Source organism: Arthrobotrys flagrans (genome assembly GCF_004000055.1).
Source record: "Arthrobotrys flagrans strain CBS H-5679 chromosome Unknown unitig_9, whole genome shotgun sequence".
NCBI lineage: Eukaryota > Fungi > Ascomycota > Orbiliomycetes > Orbiliales > Orbiliaceae > Arthrobotrys > Arthrobotrys flagrans.
The window spans coordinates 960460-977711 of NW_027137551.1; the positions used below are offsets into that span (position 1 = coordinate 960460).

At 46.9% G+C, this 17252-nt stretch overlaps 4 protein-coding genes across 4 annotated transcripts; all 4 read left to right on the top strand.

The window, feature by feature from the left end:
- Positions 1–1980: 1980 nt before the first annotated feature.
- On the top strand, positions 1981–4996 carry DFL_005652 (uncharacterized protein; the record flags this gene model as incomplete). The annotated part of the gene is made up of 5 exons (XM_067634942.1): positions 1981–2668; positions 2733–3492; positions 3552–3563; positions 3622–4889; positions 4944–4996. The coding sequence occupies 5 exons, from the start codon at positions 1981–1983 to the stop codon at positions 4994–4996; spliced, it is 2781 nt and encodes a 926-aa protein (XP_067489422.1).
- A 1453-nt stretch (positions 4997–6449) lies between these two features.
- DFL_005653 (uncharacterized protein) lies at positions 6450–8794 on the top strand (the record flags this gene model as incomplete). Its single annotated transcript, XM_067634943.1, has 6 exons — positions 6450–7028; positions 7137–7203; positions 7278–7450; positions 7552–7662; positions 7844–8430; positions 8572–8794. The coding sequence occupies 6 exons, from the start codon at positions 6450–6452 to the stop codon at positions 8792–8794; spliced, it is 1740 nt and encodes a 579-aa protein (XP_067489423.1).
- A 2709-nt stretch (positions 8795–11503) lies between these two features.
- Positions 11504–13055, top strand: DFL_005654 (uncharacterized protein; the record flags this gene model as incomplete). The annotated part of the gene is made up of 5 exons (XM_067634944.1): positions 11504–11631; positions 11693–11704; positions 11775–11938; positions 12052–12180; positions 12244–13055. The coding sequence occupies 5 exons, from the start codon at positions 11504–11506 to the stop codon at positions 13053–13055; spliced, it is 1245 nt and encodes a 414-aa protein (XP_067489424.1).
- Positions 13056–15492: 2437 nt separating this feature from the next.
- DFL_005655 (uncharacterized protein) lies at positions 15493–16994 on the top strand (the record flags this gene model as incomplete). The annotated part of the gene is made up of 3 exons (XM_067634945.1): positions 15493–15849; positions 15929–16793; positions 16855–16994. The coding sequence occupies 3 exons, from the start codon at positions 15493–15495 to the stop codon at positions 16992–16994; spliced, it is 1362 nt and encodes a 453-aa protein (XP_067489425.1).
- Positions 16995–17252: the final 258 nt, after the last annotated feature.

Genomic DNA, 17252 nt, shown 5'->3' on the forward strand with positions numbered 1-17252 from the left:
AATAGACGACGAGAGTATTTCGCGAGAGAAAGCCCTACGACACAGGTAATCGCAATGAATGACAAAGGGCCAAGCCAAGCCAGCTCACGGTGTGCCCGATGGTGTTTTTCTCCGTTAAGAAGCAGCTAACAAACACCCTAGTTAGGCCTGAACTCGAACCGGCGCGGGTGCGGGGTGTCCTGGATCTTGGATGCAGGATCTGGCTTCAACCAACTCTAAAAGAAGACACAACATGCCTTTTAGAGTCCGCAAAATTCGCGGAATGCATGGAAACAACATAGAAGCATCGATTTTTGTTTCTTCGTCATCGCTGGGTCGATTTCATGCTCTGCGCTGTTGACATAATCTAGACTTAAGCATCGCCCCACTGCAACTTTGCGTTCCACGACTCAGCCGCTGGGCAGACGGAGAGACTGACGGCGCGGCCCTTCGATTTCGAAGTTCGAGCTTGAACAAAAGCGGACCCTCAAAAAAATTAGGCAGGAAGCCTTTCAGCCCATGCCGAAGCGAAAACGTATGAGCTTACGTTCAACGAAGCTTAGGTCATTGGGCAGGAAGCTCTGAAAGTGCCAATTTGCGACCCCACCTTCAATTATCTCATGATTGTGGGAATATGTGGAGTTTCTCTCGAACAGTGGCTTTCATCGACATGTAGTCCGATTGGCTCAAACATCACATTTTATCAAGGAAGTCCAGAAGCTATAGCCAAGGGTGCTAATAAGATGTGGCCGTCATCTTGCAAGATCCTCGGTACTTTACCTGACCAATCCAATAAACGCACAGAACAGCGAACGGCTTGCAGAAAGTTTGCGAGCGTGATGACCCGGGGTCTGGGACCATTGCAGCTTTTCATCCCAACCATTGTCCTCGCTGTATTTGTAAATAAGACGATATCCTTAAATCCAGGCACCGAAGAGCAAGGATGAGCGTCAGCATGGCTGCAAGCAGGAGAATTTCACAATGTATAGTCCGGAACCATTGATAGGCATATTAATGGTTGGCGCACCGGATTATATTATCAAGGAAGAAGCTTAAAATCTGACATGATGCCTGGCCACATTATTCTTGACCTTTCGACGCAGCGCAGCTTCTTCTTTCTACACATGCACACCCTAACATTGATATCGACATCGACGGTGTCCTTGCATAAAAACCTGTGCTGCGGCCGTGCTCCCAACTAGTTCCGCCTAATGTTGCCGCGAGAACAGTTCAAAGAATGCCTCAGGGCTCTCCCAATTCTGCCTGATCCCGGTCAATCCTTCCGTCATTGCACACATACGCTTGCTCCGAGCCGAAACATACCTGAGTTCATGCACTGTGTTCATAGTATAGTTATACAACCACAGCCATGGTCTAAAATCAGCTTGATAGCTTGATTTTTTCCCTTCCCTCGAACCGTTTTTCAGTCCCGTGAAGTTGTTGGTCGGTCTATACAATCAGCTTGTTCCGTTTGCTGCTGCCCACTAATCCACCCGCAGGCGGACCTACAGGTACTTCAATCATTTAGCCCCACTTGGGATGCAATATGCGACTAACGGCTTGATAATGGCTAGGAAGCCTACGGTATATCAACTAGAGACAATTACCAATATAGAAAGGATAGTCGATACGATTAAGTTCTTCCGGCATAGATGTCTGCATGGTCTTTTCCCGACGCTTGAGAATTGTATGGTGTACCTCGATTCTTCTTCATCGATAAAATAGCCGCTTTCTGGGCGAGGTTTTTGACTTACCGCTGGAGCTTTCTTTTTTCCCAGCTTCCATCCGCCTTCTAACTCCGAGATCACGAGTTTTCCACCTTTCGCTTTACATAACCCTGTTTCCGAGTTTGATCATTAGTTATCGATAAACCCTATTATATCAAATTCTCTATCCTTAAAGACTCTGAGTTTACGAGAATATCGAACATTGGCTGCTGTCATACGGCGGAGCAGCGTGCGCTTCCCCGAGTCATAGTTCCCCAAACTCCAACCTCCCCGCATGGCTACCTTTGGAGCTGGAAATCCGATGGCCTACGCCCCACAATCTTCACCTCAATACCGCCGGCAATCTGTTGCTTCGTTACTACCCCGAAAATCGACATCGACTAGTTCTTCAAGTGGAGGTGCTCAATCTGCTGAAAATTCCGGCGCTAAAATCCATACCCTCACAGCGTGCAATCGATGCCGCAGCAGAAAGAGTCGTTGTGATGCCTCGCTACCTAAATGCGAGCCCTGTCAACGCAGCGGATCACAATGCGATTTCTGGGACGCGTCGAAAGGGGTAGTGCTATCGAGGAGTTATGTTATATTTTTGCAAGATCGAGTGAAAGCACTGGACCAGGAAATTAAGCAGTTAGAGAAAGAGCTGCCGCCTAGTAATGGACTTGACGATGACGACCTCGTGCGGAGCATGGGAATGGTCTCACTGTCAGACGAAGAACCAGAGCGACATTTTCTCGGATCATCTGCAGGATTACAGCTGGCAAGACTAGTTGTCGAATTTGCAAAGAAGAATACCGTTACGCACTCCGTCAAGGAAATTGTCCCACCCACGGAACACGAGCCAGCGAGGTTCCAAGGGAAGGAACGTCGGGCAAGTGCATTTGCGTTAAGCTCTGCACCCATCGATAAGTTACCAAAGAGGGAGTTAACGGATAAACTTGTATCCGAATTTATCTTTAAGAGAGGTACGAAACTAGATCCATGGACAGGCATCGAACGTAGACAATAAAATATGCTGACGGGTTCTAGCACAATTTATGTTACCAACCCTTCACGAAAATACTTTCATGAGAGATGCGGATGAGGTATATGCTGGATCTACTGACCCGCACAAGAATTTTATTTTGAAAATGGTCCTTGCCATCAGTATGCAAAAGATAGGGAGTCAATACTCTGGGCTGGCTGATGGTTTCTACCTCTCGGCTCTGACACACCTAGAAGCGGTGGTCGGGGCTATGAACCTGAGTACACTACAATGTTTTTGTCTTATGGGACAATATTCTCTTCTTACCCCGACGCGGACCGGCATCTATCATATCATTGGATTGGCTACCAGACTATGCATTGACTTGGGCCTCAACCAAGAAAGTACGATCACAAAAGATATATTCGGAAATCCTTTAGACCCCCTAACAATCGATATGAGAAGACGTCTATTCTGGGTTACCTCTTCAATGGAATCCGGTCTTTCTCATATCCTAGGCCGCCCTTCCGGATTCTGTACCGGAGATACCTTTACTGACGTTCAATTCTTCCAGCCTTATGATGACAGTCTTATTACAAAAGATGGAATCTTGCATGGCCCAATAGCAACCAAAAAACTAGTATCTATGCATTTCTTTAAGATGAGGAGAATCCAGTCAGAAATCAGACTCGGCATCTATCAGAACTTAAAAGAGACGCCGAAGGATGATCAAGATCCCTGGTTCAAGAGGATGCATACGAAGCTCGACGAGTGGGTGAACAGCGCACCTGGGAATGGTGAGGGCAGTGGTCTTTCTCAGGAATGGTAGGTTTCCACGTCCGAAGATTTTGTGGCTTCCAAGCGCATCTTGCTAACTGTTCTAGGTTCCGTCATCGGTATATGCTCGATACGTTACACCCCAGTTTTTGTAACTTTGACTAACCTATTGCTTAGCTATAATAATATGTTGATCTTTCTATATCGCCCGAGTCCACAAATTCCCAGACCCTCACTGGAAGCAACGATCCTTTGCTACGACTGTGCTATCAAGAACATCAATATCCAAAAGAAGATGTTTGACGAACGCACCGTTGATATGACATGGGTTCTTGTACATCAAGTCTACATGACTTGTATCATAATGATGTGGTGTCTGTCATACGAGGATATTCGGAGACTTCATCCACGAAACGAAGTCGCAAAGCACATTCAAACAGGGTTGGAATGTATGGATATGATGGTGGAGCGTTGGCCAGGTGTCGGCTCTGCTCGCGAGATCTTTTGGCGGTTGTCAATAGTTGCTCTACAGAGCTACGAGACAACCCCATCTGATGGTCGCTCTAATATGCCACCTTCAACTGGAGGGCCCCAACCCACGGCGCAGGCAGCGCCTCCTCCGCCCGTGCAGAAGGCGCCAACGCCTACAAGGACGATTCGGAATGCGTCTGCGACCCCTCCGCATGGCCGGTCACCGCCCCATACCCCACCATCTTACTCCCCTGCTAGCTTCCATACAACGCCCTCTTCGAGAATATCAATGCCAAGCACTTCGTCGATTGGGCCGCACCATGCTTCAATGGATGAACAAATTAATGGAACATTCAATAATTCGGCTCCGATAATGCAATATCTCAACCAGTCCTTTGACAGCACCAATACCCAGTATGGAATAATTTCACAATCTCCTCCACCTCGCATGCATTCACAAAGCCCCTCCGCATCCAGTGGTTACTATGGTAGCAATAGCCCGGCAAGCGATTTTAACAACCCTCCAACGCCTGGTACATATACAACCGACGAGATTACCCCACGACCATCAGTGTCAGGTTACAGCTTTGAGCCATACAGCATGAGCCAACAATCAATTGAAATTGCTCGAACATTATCTGAAGACTTGGGAATATCGCCCCAGACAGTTATACCCCCATATCCTGTTGGAATACAGGAACACTTATCAGCCTATCAGCCAACAAACCCGGCAACAACCCTACCAACAATTACCGAAGACCCATCAGCTCCTTTCGCAACTTCATTCCCAGGCTCGGGTCAAATGTTCAACTTTTACCCCTCTTCTGAAGTTTCGAACCTCCTGAACTGGACGACTTCCGGTCAAATGGATGTACTACATGGCAACCCGTATACGAGCAACACTTACAGAATGGACGTGATCGATCCGCAACAGGCGAATGCCTTAATGATGTCTCTGGAGAACGATAGCCAAGGTGATATATTTTCTGGGATTCCTTTTTCGACAGGATCTTACCTTTAATTTATAGTTAAAATTAATGATATGAACTTCCAACGACGGCCGTCGGTGTACGATTATTGAGTTTTTCATAACCGAAAGCAAAGGAAAGGCAAAAACGGCACAGGGTCGAGAAGATTCACCCTATATATTCTTTCCAACATTTAATAATTGATTTCCTTTACAATTGACGGCGGCTTAAGCGACGTATCTGGGATATGAATCATTTTGTGAAGGATTTCAAGCGTCTTTTTTTTTTCTTTTTTGGTAATATTGCTTTATCATGATCGGAGATATTTTTTCTAATCGGGGGTTACATCGCATGTTGCATTTTTCGTTTCTACGTTTGCATATTTCAAATTCGCCATTTTTCTACGATAGACTTAATGTCAGAATAGCAGCCTCAGTTTCCCAGCATTATATTATTTCCTGTTCGCATTGATACGAAATATGACTCCTTGCGGAAATATCCTCCATCTCCTTTAAAACTGTATTTGTTGGCAATTTTTAGTCGTTTTTCCAGCCAATGGTTATGAAGAGCTCGAGAACGCTCACTCGAGTATTCGTTTCCTCAAGTCGGTTTCGCCTGAGCAAGCAAGTGGACCTTTCAGGAACAGAGCATCATGGAGTTCGGAAACGTTTGGAATCTGGAGCTCTAACATTAGTTCCTACCAGACACAAGTTTCCTACTCGGATGCTATCTACGCCGTTACACCGAACTGACGGACAAGTTCATGCAATTGGCCGTTTTCCCTTAATGCTTTCTTCCCAACCATCTCGTGAAGTTTTCTAGTTTTTCCCTTGTTTTCCCTTACTAATTTTCTCGGGTTAAATTATCAACAGGTACCCGGCACTATGCGACTATGAAGTACGACCTCCTTCCTAAACCACCAGCCTCGGCAGCTTTAAACGAGCAATACGCAGAGCATTAGAACAACCGCAATGAGGAAGCATGGCCCACATTTGGGACCCTTCTAGAACGGGAAGTTTCTTAAGCAGGAATTTGATCCACGACAAGGATTCTAGCGCACAAATGTCTGAGATTGAATACATACGTCAAAGCTCCGCTAGCTACCCCTCCCCTGCCTGTCTCAGTTCCAGAAACCCGGGGAAGACATCGTAAGGTTCCGTTTCTTGGTGATCATGCGGTAGGAAATGTGTAATTCATACACCGGGGTTCACTGTGATGTTGGGAGAAAAGCCTGGAATTGATAGAAGGGATAGATTAGAGTTCCTCTCCTAAGTTTCCGCTACGGGAAGTTCGAAAATTACAGATGTCGGCTGCAATTGGACCAATTATTTCAGTTGGATAGAGAGACATTGAACTTAGCCTAGGCACCTTTACACTGTCCCGTCAAGAGTGTGTGTACATGTATCGCAGGAGCTTATATATAATAGCTGGGAGCCGCCCGCTTTCCAGGTAGAGGACAGAGAAGAAAGAGAACAAACGTCCTTCTTGCTTTTCTGGCTTTGTCCAATTGCTTCCATTCGTTAATTTTCTGGTTATTGGGTATTGTCGCTTTTTTATTGTTTTATGATGTTTGGCGGTGTGAGTTTCTCCGTCGCAGCTACGGCGGCCTTAATGGTTGGCGCAGAACTGGTAGCGGCGTCGACACAGTTCGCAAGAAACATTGCATTCGACTCGCCGTCGATAAACCACCCGTTTCTCGCGGTCCCCAGACGAGGACCTCTGGACAAGCGCACAGTGTACACCGGTCCCCTCTTCTTCACGCATGGCATCGCCAGCGGAGATCCATATGCAGACTCCGTCATTCTCTGGACTCGTGCGGTTCCGTTGGATGTCAACGAAACAACACATTTGTACGAGGACAAGAAGCCAGTCTGTGTAGCATGGGAAGTCTGGCAGGACTACGAGTGCAAGGAGAGACCGCGGAAGATTTTCAGCAGCGGGAAGACGGAAACGTCGGGTGATGTTGATTATACCGTCAAAGTTGAGGCTACCGGGTTGGAACCTTTCCAGACTTACTATTACAAATTTGCAGCTTGTGATGGAAGCTCTGAGAGTTCCCCTGGGAGGACGAAGACTATTCCTGCGCCTGATGCCTGGGTCGACAAGGTCACTTTTGCGGTTTATTCGTGTGCTAATTTTGCGGAGGTGTGTATATTCCACCTAAGCCTTTTAACGATATCGATATCAGATATCAGTTTGTTCTTGTTCTATTTGGGAAGTTGAAGTTATATTGACTTGCCGTTAATCCGCCAGGGATTCTATAACGCGTACGGAACCCCAGCCAGGAAGGACAAAATGGACTACGTTATTTTCTTGGGAGGTATGAAAATAATATGTCGCGATAAACGGATGATTTGGTTATCGATATTATATTTGTTAACCTAACAAATCTAGACTACTCGTATGAATATATGGAGCCATCCTTCCTGCCTGGAAGAACACCCATGCCTTTCAAGGAAACCATTCAATTGGTCGATTACAGAATCAGAATTGCCATGCAAAGGCGGGATCCGGACCTATCGCTCAACCATGCCAACTTCCCCTGGTTCAGTGTCTGGGATGACCATGTTAGTTGCTCTTACCTCCGCAAATTTCCTTTTCCAAGCTGCAAGCTTGTAGAACAGATGGATGGTGATATGCGGTTCATAAGCTGATATACTTGTTATAGGAGGTTGCAAATAACGGCTGGAAGGACGGCAACCCTGAGGACGGCAATATGGTCAAGGAAGGAACTACATGGGACCAGCGCAAGCATAATGGACTTCGTGCACACTTTGAGGTAAATTACTCTTTCTTACCCTCCGGGTTTCCTTTTGACGAACTCCTCGCTTCGAGACAAAGGCAAGGCTCGAGTGGAAGACGGAAAAAAAATGAAAAAGGCAGTCTCCGTCTCACCAGGGACTTCGCCATGACTTTCGGGCTAACGCTAACCCCACAATTCTCGGCTTTGTCATGAATAGTGGATGCCAATCCGTCAAGTTGACTCGGACGACTACTTTCGCATTTGGCGCAACTTCAAGTTTGGAAAGTTGGTTGACCTGAATATGCTCGATACTCGTTACTACGCCCGCGACAAGGGTGATGATATCCCTGGAGCCGCATCGCCCAAGAGGACTATGCTCGGCGCCAATCAGGAAAAGTGGCTATACGATCAGTTTGATGATAGCAAGGATCGCGGTGCCATCTGGAACGTGATGGGCAATCAAGTGCAGTTCTCCAACATGAATGAAACGGCTGTCAGCGGCGAAGATCTGTACTACGATGGGTGGATGGACTACCAAGCCCAGAGGAATCGGATTATGCAAAACATCATTGATAGGAGGCAGATGAACACTGTTATTCTTACTGGCGACTACCACGCCCTATGGGCCGCGGAGTTGACATATCCTGAAAAGATGAAGTATAACCATCTCACCGGTGACGGCGCAATCGGTGTCGAACTTACTACGACATCTGTTTCCAGCTACAGCGGTTACGGTATCCTCAAGGATAAGGAGTACTGCCAGAACATTTCAGCTAGGGTTGTAGCGGACAATGAACAAGTCAAGTAAGTTCCAACAGCGGGAATACCCCTAGTTTTGGATAATTTTCTTCCCAACAGGCCGTCTGCGCCCCGTTTACGCCTACACACAAACACCCTTGCAAGATTTGATCACGCTAACAATCGATTTTTTGTGAAATAACACAGATGGGCAGAAGGTTTCTACCGTGGATACTTTGTCGTTGAATTTACCCCTCAAGAGATGAAAGCCGATTATTTCAGCATGGAAGTGACCGAGAGAACCGACGATGAGATTCTAGCGGCCACGTGGATCTCAGAGGCCGGTACCAACAAGTTCAAGAGGCCGTTTGGGAAGGTAAAAACGGGTGTCCTTCAGACCGAGTTAAACCCTTGGGCGCACAGGAGTTGAGACCGCAATAAAAGCGACGAAATGAATGGGATTTGGCATAAACGAAGAAAAATATAACTACGACAACCTGTTGCCTGGCAAAGTCTAAACGTCATGGTTGTGGCTTCGAAAAAAAAAATCCGGATACGTGCCATCCAACAGGGCCATTTATTGTGCAAACGATACGGATGATTTCTTTGGGAGTGCTGCTTTGGTTTCTATTGGAAGACGAGTCAGGAATATACCCTTTTTCATGTGACTGCGAACTCAGGATTTGTCACGGAACGAATGCATGTATATGTATCATAACTTTTTTTTTGTATATAAGATATTATCGTTGGAAATCCGAGGGATCTAATCTTCATGTTTAATACCAACATATCCTCAAGACCTTGACATAAATTTGCCGATGCATTCAAATTTGTGAAGAGCATCGGACTGAAACAGTCCTGCGGCGGATTTCTTTTGGGAGCACCGTTGACAAACCTGAGAACTATGCTAATCTGCTTTGGGGGCGGCGGAGGAGCATCGAGTGCTCTTTGCGTTTTACAAATTTCGTGACTATACCGATTCTAGAATACGTATATTGCAGTTTTGTCAAGCAGGGCTCCTGTGAAGGGGTTCTTGTTGGCGTCTATAGATGGGCGTAGGTGTAGACGGTTCTTTCGAGAGAACAGAAAAGAAGAAAAAAAATCCAACAGTTTATACCATGGCCAGGCGGCGAGTGATTATTATGCGTCAAACAAAGACATGAAACTTAGCTAAGCTCGATGGAAGACCCTTGTTCAGAACTGGATTTCATAGACCCAATGAAATATATTGAATTTGCCTTGGAGGGTATGAAAGATTGGCGTGTAGTCTTTTGGAGGTTTTGCACGACTGGTTGAGCGGCTTACCGAGAAAGGGAAGGTAACTCACAAAGTCCATACTGACGGAAAATATCGATGATACTTGATATTAAGCTGTTGGATATGACCAATACTTCGTACGTTTACCCGCATTCAATGGGTTTTCAAAGAGTCAGTAGTTAGATATCTAGATATAGAGATAACGTTGGCGGAGAAGCTTACGACATTAATAGGATCAATCGTCTAGTATAAAATACGATGCGCGAGTAATTCCGATGCATATGCACGACTGAACGTTAGACGTCACTAAGCTCGATGGATGAATTGATCGATACCTCGCCATTTAGTACCAAAATAGAAGATAGTTCTTGCCATAGTACTAAAATCCAACATGTACTTGAATTGGGATCATGGGCATGGTGAATGAATGGGCTGCGCTGTTCCTTGCAACGCAGAAATCTCAAAACCCTTGTAAGATCCAACACAGCTCAGGAACTCGACCCAGACAATGGGAACGAACGACCAGAATAATCCACGAGCCTCTCGACAAATAACAACGGAATCAGACTAGCAAGCCTTTCAAATTTGCGGGGTTCGATTGGTTAGTGAATAGGGGAGGCTACAGGTGCCATTGAAACGGATTTGAATAGGAAACGATGTCATCTAATTAGCTAAAGTTAACATGCACATGCACTTGTATATATAACCCGGCCCTTTCCATCAGAATGGCATGCCCATGTCCTGCTAACTTTTTTTCCTTCTCTGTCTTCTCGTTTCCGTTAATTCTCCAACGGCAGCCTAAGGATTAACTTGTTTGTTATTGTTATTGGTATACTTCGAATTCCTTACTCACCTGGTAACCTTTCATCCGTCCTTTACAAGTTTCCTTCTTACAAGATCCTGGTTTCCTTACCTATCCCGCGGTTCGCTTCCGTTTTTTGTGTGACCGACTGCAGCTTTTGGCCCTGCTGTAATACCCAGTTCTACGTGTCTTGACAGCTTGCCGATGTGCTTCATTGCTGCACTGCACTGCACTGGTACCGCAGCTCGTAATTGACCGACTTTCTGCTGGCGGTCCTATCGATACTTATATAACTTTTATTACTCTTAAATACCTGACCGATTGTGTTCATATTTGACCATATATATCGGAGACGTTGGGTTCGAAGCCGGAAGACAGGACGTTGTCGAGGCAGCAGAGTACCGCACGCACCAGTGCTCATCAAGCGAAACGCAAAACCCTCACTGCAGGCTGTAAATCGATACCAAACCACCAATCCTTCTCCAAACCACCTCTGAACAACCTCTTCCACTTTCTTCGACATTGCCGTCCGACAAATATATCCCTCATCGTCATCAATCCCCTCCATCAAAGTGCATGCATGCACTATCGCTCGTATAAATATATATATATCTGAGATATAGCTTCATCCCGTCTCTTGCTCTCCGTCCTGCCGGGACTCACCTACGCTTCTCTTCCTTCGTTCCATCAATCTTCCCGTCTCCCAAACGTTAGGTAACCAATCACTCTCTGCTCGTCTGTCTGGCCACCTTCTAGGACAGCTGACCGTAAATTCCTTCTCATCGACGGTATATAATCCATTTAAAGCTGCCTTCATCCTTCCGAGCTTCTCCTCCTTCTTCACTTTTCATCAACAACAACTTCGAATCAGTCATCACCTCAAGTCTGCTGTGCAGCTTCCCATCCTGCTGGCAGTCTCTCCATCTCTTCCTTCATCTCCAACATATTTACTCAACTCGGTCTAACTATCTCCTCAATCTCATCTATTCCTAGCTCTCCCTTTGGAATCTTTGATTCTCTCATCCTCCTTCTCTTCTTCCACTTGGTTTTATCTCCCAAACACATAAACGCATCATCGAGATGACTCGTCAAATGCGTGGAGCTGTCCATCCAACGGTTAAGGCTAGAAATGAGATCACTGTCCCCGCTGACAGTCAGCTCTATGCTTTCTGCTCTCGCATGAAGCAAACCCCAGTACGATCGATGCTGTAAGTGCCCTCCATCGAGATCCTGATCTTCTGCAATGGTAGCTAACAGAAGGTTGAATAGCATGGCTCATGGGTAAGCCCGAACTTAGACGCGTCTCTTTAGACTTTCGAGTCTTCCTAACGTTGGCTTCCCATCTCTTTAGGTGTTGCTTTGATTTCTTCGAGAAAGGAATCTGCAAAGCCGGTAACGACTGCAAGTACTCACACCTTAAACCTGGTGATGAAAGGAACCTCGTCATGGACTCCGAAGCTGGTCTCCGAAGGAAGAAGTATTATCGTCCAGAGACGCTCGAGACCTACCGCCCAGGTAAGTGGACTAGCAATGCATCTATCCTTCCGAGAGGGGCGTCTACAATGCAGGCTGCCACGGTTTTTTGCATTTTTGATAAGCTCATCTGACATCAACTTCTCTATATGCAGGTAGCCAGGACGTCATCTGCTTCACCTTCGCTCGTAAGGGCTGGTGCATTCATGGTGACAAATGCTGGAACCAGCACATTTCACCACCGGGTGACCTTTTCGGTGAACTCGGACCCAGGACTTCCAATGGTTTGCCTATCTCCAATACCCCCTCCCCGGACCAGGACGACATGCCAACTTTTCTGGACACAGGATACAGATCTGGATTTGGGATTACCCAACCATTGGCTCGGCACCACTTGCTAAGAAATTCGCCTTCTCCTTCAGGCTTGACTAACCCCAACTGGTCTTCTACTACAATTGCGCCCATGCACTCCGGACAGCATTCCGGATATCATCCTGGGCAGCATCTCGGTCAATATCCTGGACAGCACTCCGACGACTGTGGCAAACAGAAGCAGCCCTATGATCACTCCTCCTCTCGACCTCACACTCAAAATAAAGGGACTTACTTCTGCAACCCAGACCCCCAGCGCACTGCCGCTCCAAACTGGCGTATCCCCAACAATCCAGCTGCTATTGCCGCTAGTACTCCCTCTCCGGTTCAGCCTGCCCCGGTTTTCGAGGCTACCCCGGCTCCGATCATCAAAGCTGCTCCAGCTCCTATTGCCAAGCTGCTTCCAGTCCCGGCTCCCGCTGTCAAGTCCGCTCCCGTTCAGGCCGCAGTCGTCAAGACTCCTCCGATCACTCTCCAACCACAACCGGTCCGCTCTGCTCTCACTGAGTTCAACTGGCGTCCAATTATTCAGGACCAAGCCGCCAACTGGCGCAAGACCCCGGGCACCAAGAAGTCCACCACGGTTGGTAGCGGCAGATCTGTTCTCCCTGTCCTTCAGATTCCCACTCGCACTGGTGCCCTCCCTCGAGGCAATGGGAATGCTGGAGTCACCACCAACTACAGCTTGGTCAACCTCTCCGACGATGGGGAGTACGACCAACGAAAGTATCGAATCGGTGGATTCGACATTGGACGTGTCCAATCGACCGTCCCCTCCCTCCACTAAATCATTTCTTACGGAAATTACGGCATCTCGACAAGTCGACACATGCTTTAACGACTGCGAGGGTACCTCTGTCAATATAAAAAAACGGGAGAGAAAAAAAAGATATCGCAACAAAACTGGCAAACGAAATAACGATATGGGCTTTTCTTATTCTTCACAGCGAGCCTAAACTTTTCCTATGATGAGCCTACTCCTCTTAATGTTGTCTCACAATTGAGGCTACGGCTCACTCATCACGATCTCGAGTTTTCAAACTCCTCACGATTCCCTTCCGCCACGACTCCTCTATTACAGCCATATCCGACAATAACCCTTTCTCTCTTCTTGATAGGGGGCTCCCTCCTTAAAAGGAACCATTTGACGATGATCAACCCCACGATCTCGTCTCCTAGAGGCCATCTAGCCTCGACCACCCTCTTCTAATTTTTTTGCTTTCTGCATTCTACTGTTTATGTTTCTGTTCTTCTTTTATCTAATTTTCTGCGCTTTTCCTTTTGCTCGGGATAACGGAATCGCATAGCATATCCTTACTGTTTTTGCATTTATCATTGCTCTACTTTCCTCGCGCACTCTGAACACAGGCATTTACAAACTTTACATGACATCGCATTTAATAATGTACGTCTGTAGGTTTAGCACCTTCGGAAATGTCGTAACGAAAGATTCGTTTAGTATTTCATTTCGTCCTTTCAGCGGATGATAATGGATCTATTACTGTTAATGAATATCCCGCAGACCTGCCGAGAAAGCTTACCAAATTCTACCGTTTTCTGCATTTGTTTTAGTGGTTTTTGCCGGCCACAACGGCTTTTCTGATATTTTATTCGGAAAGCCATACGGAGCATTTTACTCCTTGGTCGATCTTTTAACGATCACCCCATCGTTTGTATTGACATTATCTTCTATCTCTCTTCTCCTCCTAACTTCGTCATTGTCTATCTTCCCAACGACATGACATGACCTGTGTTTGCTGTTGTTTTCTGCTCTGCCTTCGTTTCTTCTAAGACGGCATCGTATCATCTTACCCTTTCGCTAGCATTACGCTCTGTTAGCCAGTAAAAACACTGCCCTTCCGTCTTTTAATTGTCGCCTTTGAAAAGAAAAGCCCGTATGCCTTTTTCAATACCGCCGTCGCCATTATGGAACTCGCGAGCTCCACGGCTTGTTTGCTGGAAACGAAAGACCACCGCAAACAACGAAATTGACCAACCAACCAAACCAAGTCAACCTATCATTCTTAATTACGACACTGGGGTTTGCTTTTCAAGAGATTTTCGTTCCGAAGTATTAGCCGCTTGTTTGCCCTTTTTTTTATTTTCAGTGCTAACTTGTAATCTTTCTTTTTTCTTCAACAATCTTTTTGTAATCACCAGCTTGCTGTTGCCACAATTGCTGTACCTGAAGGCGTTATCGGTTGCTTATTAATTACTTAAAATTGGACACTATGCAAACAAATTCAACAGACGAATAATTTACTTGGAAAAATAAATATTTTCACCCCGTCCTTCGCCGTAAACAGCATGAATCCAACAGGTCCAGGTTTGCTAAATTGTGTTGGTTTGAACTTACAACAATGGTGTTGCGCCCCAACAGGCTTGAAAACGTCATGTGATGTCGTCATGTGATCCTCCTTCCTACTATTTAAACAAGCCACCCTATGTAAATAATTCTTCATCGACAACAAGACACTTCACAACTTCAATAGCAATAAAAAGAGATTCACGATAGCTTCAACTATCGACCTCCCAATTTACCTCTTTCACTTTGACAACAAGTTCCCTTCCAGGAACAACACAGCGGGAGGTTACAAACCGCGTTCGGCAAGATGCTGAATCAAGCGAGAGACGAAGCCGGGGATAGCCTGGGGAAGACCACCCCACCAGCCTGTCCAGGGACTACAATTACAAGTTCTAGCCCCATATCTGGGGAAATCTGATGGTCGCAGATGGAGCTGAGCTAAGGAACTATCTCCATATATTCTGCCGAATTCGGCCGCGGGATTCAACGGCGATAACGGATGAGGTATAGTTGAGTGTACGACGTTGGGAGACTGGTTATACGGTCGCTATGTGCGGATTATGACTACAGAACGGGATGTTAAAGAAGAAGGATCCCGGCTGGGCGTCATTGTAAAATGCGGCAGGTACCGTGGACAATCGTGTATCAGAATGTTGTGACATCGTTTTGCGCCGAGGTTGAGGATACATATTCCTTTAAACCGGCTTCGAGGCTTACTTTATCCAACGTCCTCTTTTCTCTTACTTCTTCTCCTTCCCCGGTTTCTTTCTAAAATTCCATCTTCAACTTCAACTGTCGTCATCGTCATAACCCTCATCCGGCACCAGCCAGCTTGAGCCTCAACCTCATCAACACGCAAAATCCAACAAAGTCCCATCTCATCTTCAAGTCTCGTAACCCCATCGTCACCACCACCACCATGTCTCCCTCATCTTCCACCCCTCGTCCATCCCTCACAAACCCCATAATCCCCTTCTCCGAACCCGCCTACCTCACCGGTCTCCCATCTCCCTATTACAACGACTCCCACTACGCCTGGCAAGCCCACTGTCGTTCCTTCATCTCCTCCCAATTCGCCAATGCCCTAGCCTGGGAAGACGAAGGAGATGTCCCCGACACGCTTTTCAAAACCTTCGCGGATGCGAATATGATCGTTCCTGCGTTTCCTGCTCCGTTGCCTATCGAGCAACTTAAGGCGGCGGGGATACATGAGTTCGCGGGTGGATTGAAGATTGAGGATTTTGATTATTTCCATTCGTTGATTTATACGGATGAGGTACGTATCTGCTCTTTTTATATATCGGCATGAAAGTCCAATATCAAGAGGTAACTGACCAAAATGATTATAATCAAAGATGCTCCGGATCGGTCTCTCCGGCCCCGCCGCCTCCATAAACACGGGCGTAGCCTACGGCATCCCTCCGCTCTACAAATTCGGCTCTCCATCCCTCCAACGCCGCTTCCTTCCCGATCTTTTCCACGGCCGAACTCGCTGCTGCATCGCAATCACCGAACCCTCCGCCGGCTCCGACGTAGCCAACATCTCCACCACCGCGACGAAATCGTCCTGTGGGAAATACTACATCGTCACCGGTCAAAAGAAATGGATCACAAACGGCATCTGGGCTGATTACGCCACCATGGCGGTAAGAACCGGCGGTCCCGGTCCCGATGGTATTTCGCTACTTTTCGTACCGTTGAAGGAGAACGAAGGGAAGGGTGTCGAGAGACGAAGGATTAAGATCTCTGGCGGGGGCACAAGCGGAACTACTTTTATCGATTTGGATGAAGTTAAAGTCCCAATCGAGAATTTGATAGGAAAAGAAGGAATGGGGATGAAATACATCATGACGAACTTCAATCACGAACGTCTGACCATCGCCATCGGAGCCACCAGATCCGCGAGGGTGGTTTTGGGCGCGGCAGCAGAGTACGTGATGAAAAGAGAGGCCTTCGGGAAGACGTTGGTGGAACAACCGGTGGTCAGGCATAGACTTGCGAAGTGCGCCGTCATGTTGGAAAGCCAGTGGGCTTGGGTGGAGCAGATCGTGTACATGATGCAGAAACTGGAGAAAAAGGTGGGGGATGTGGAGTTGGGTGGGGTGACGGCTATGTGCAAGGCGAATTCGGGGATGGTGTTGAACGAATGTTCGCAGTGTGCGGTGTTGTTGTTCGGAGGGAACGGGTTGACGAGGAGCGGATTGGGAGAGACGGTTGAGAGTACGTCCTTCTCCTTTTTTTTTATACGTATCTTTGAAGGTGTGCTGACGATCCGGGGTAGAAATATTTAGGGAAGTCAACGTGGTTAGGATTCCAGGTGGGTCGGAGGACGTACTGTTGGATTTGGGGGTCAGGCAGCTGGTTAAGATCTTTCAGGCGAAGACTTTGGCGTCGGAGGCTACGAGGGGGTCGAAGTTATAGGATCCTTTCGTCTTCCCTTTAACCTTTTTTTTTTTAGATGACTACCGTTAAAACGGCGGATCCGATGGGGACTTTATCCTTTACGAAGGATATCGTACCGTACACATACTTTGCTGTTGGTACGTCCAGCCACGGCACGGGGGATATCTTCCCCTTCCACGTCGGAAAGTGATCCCGATATATACATCATTACACTCTTGACGGACACGAATATTTTCTTAATCAGTCTGTCCCTTTGTTCTTTCGAACTCATGCATG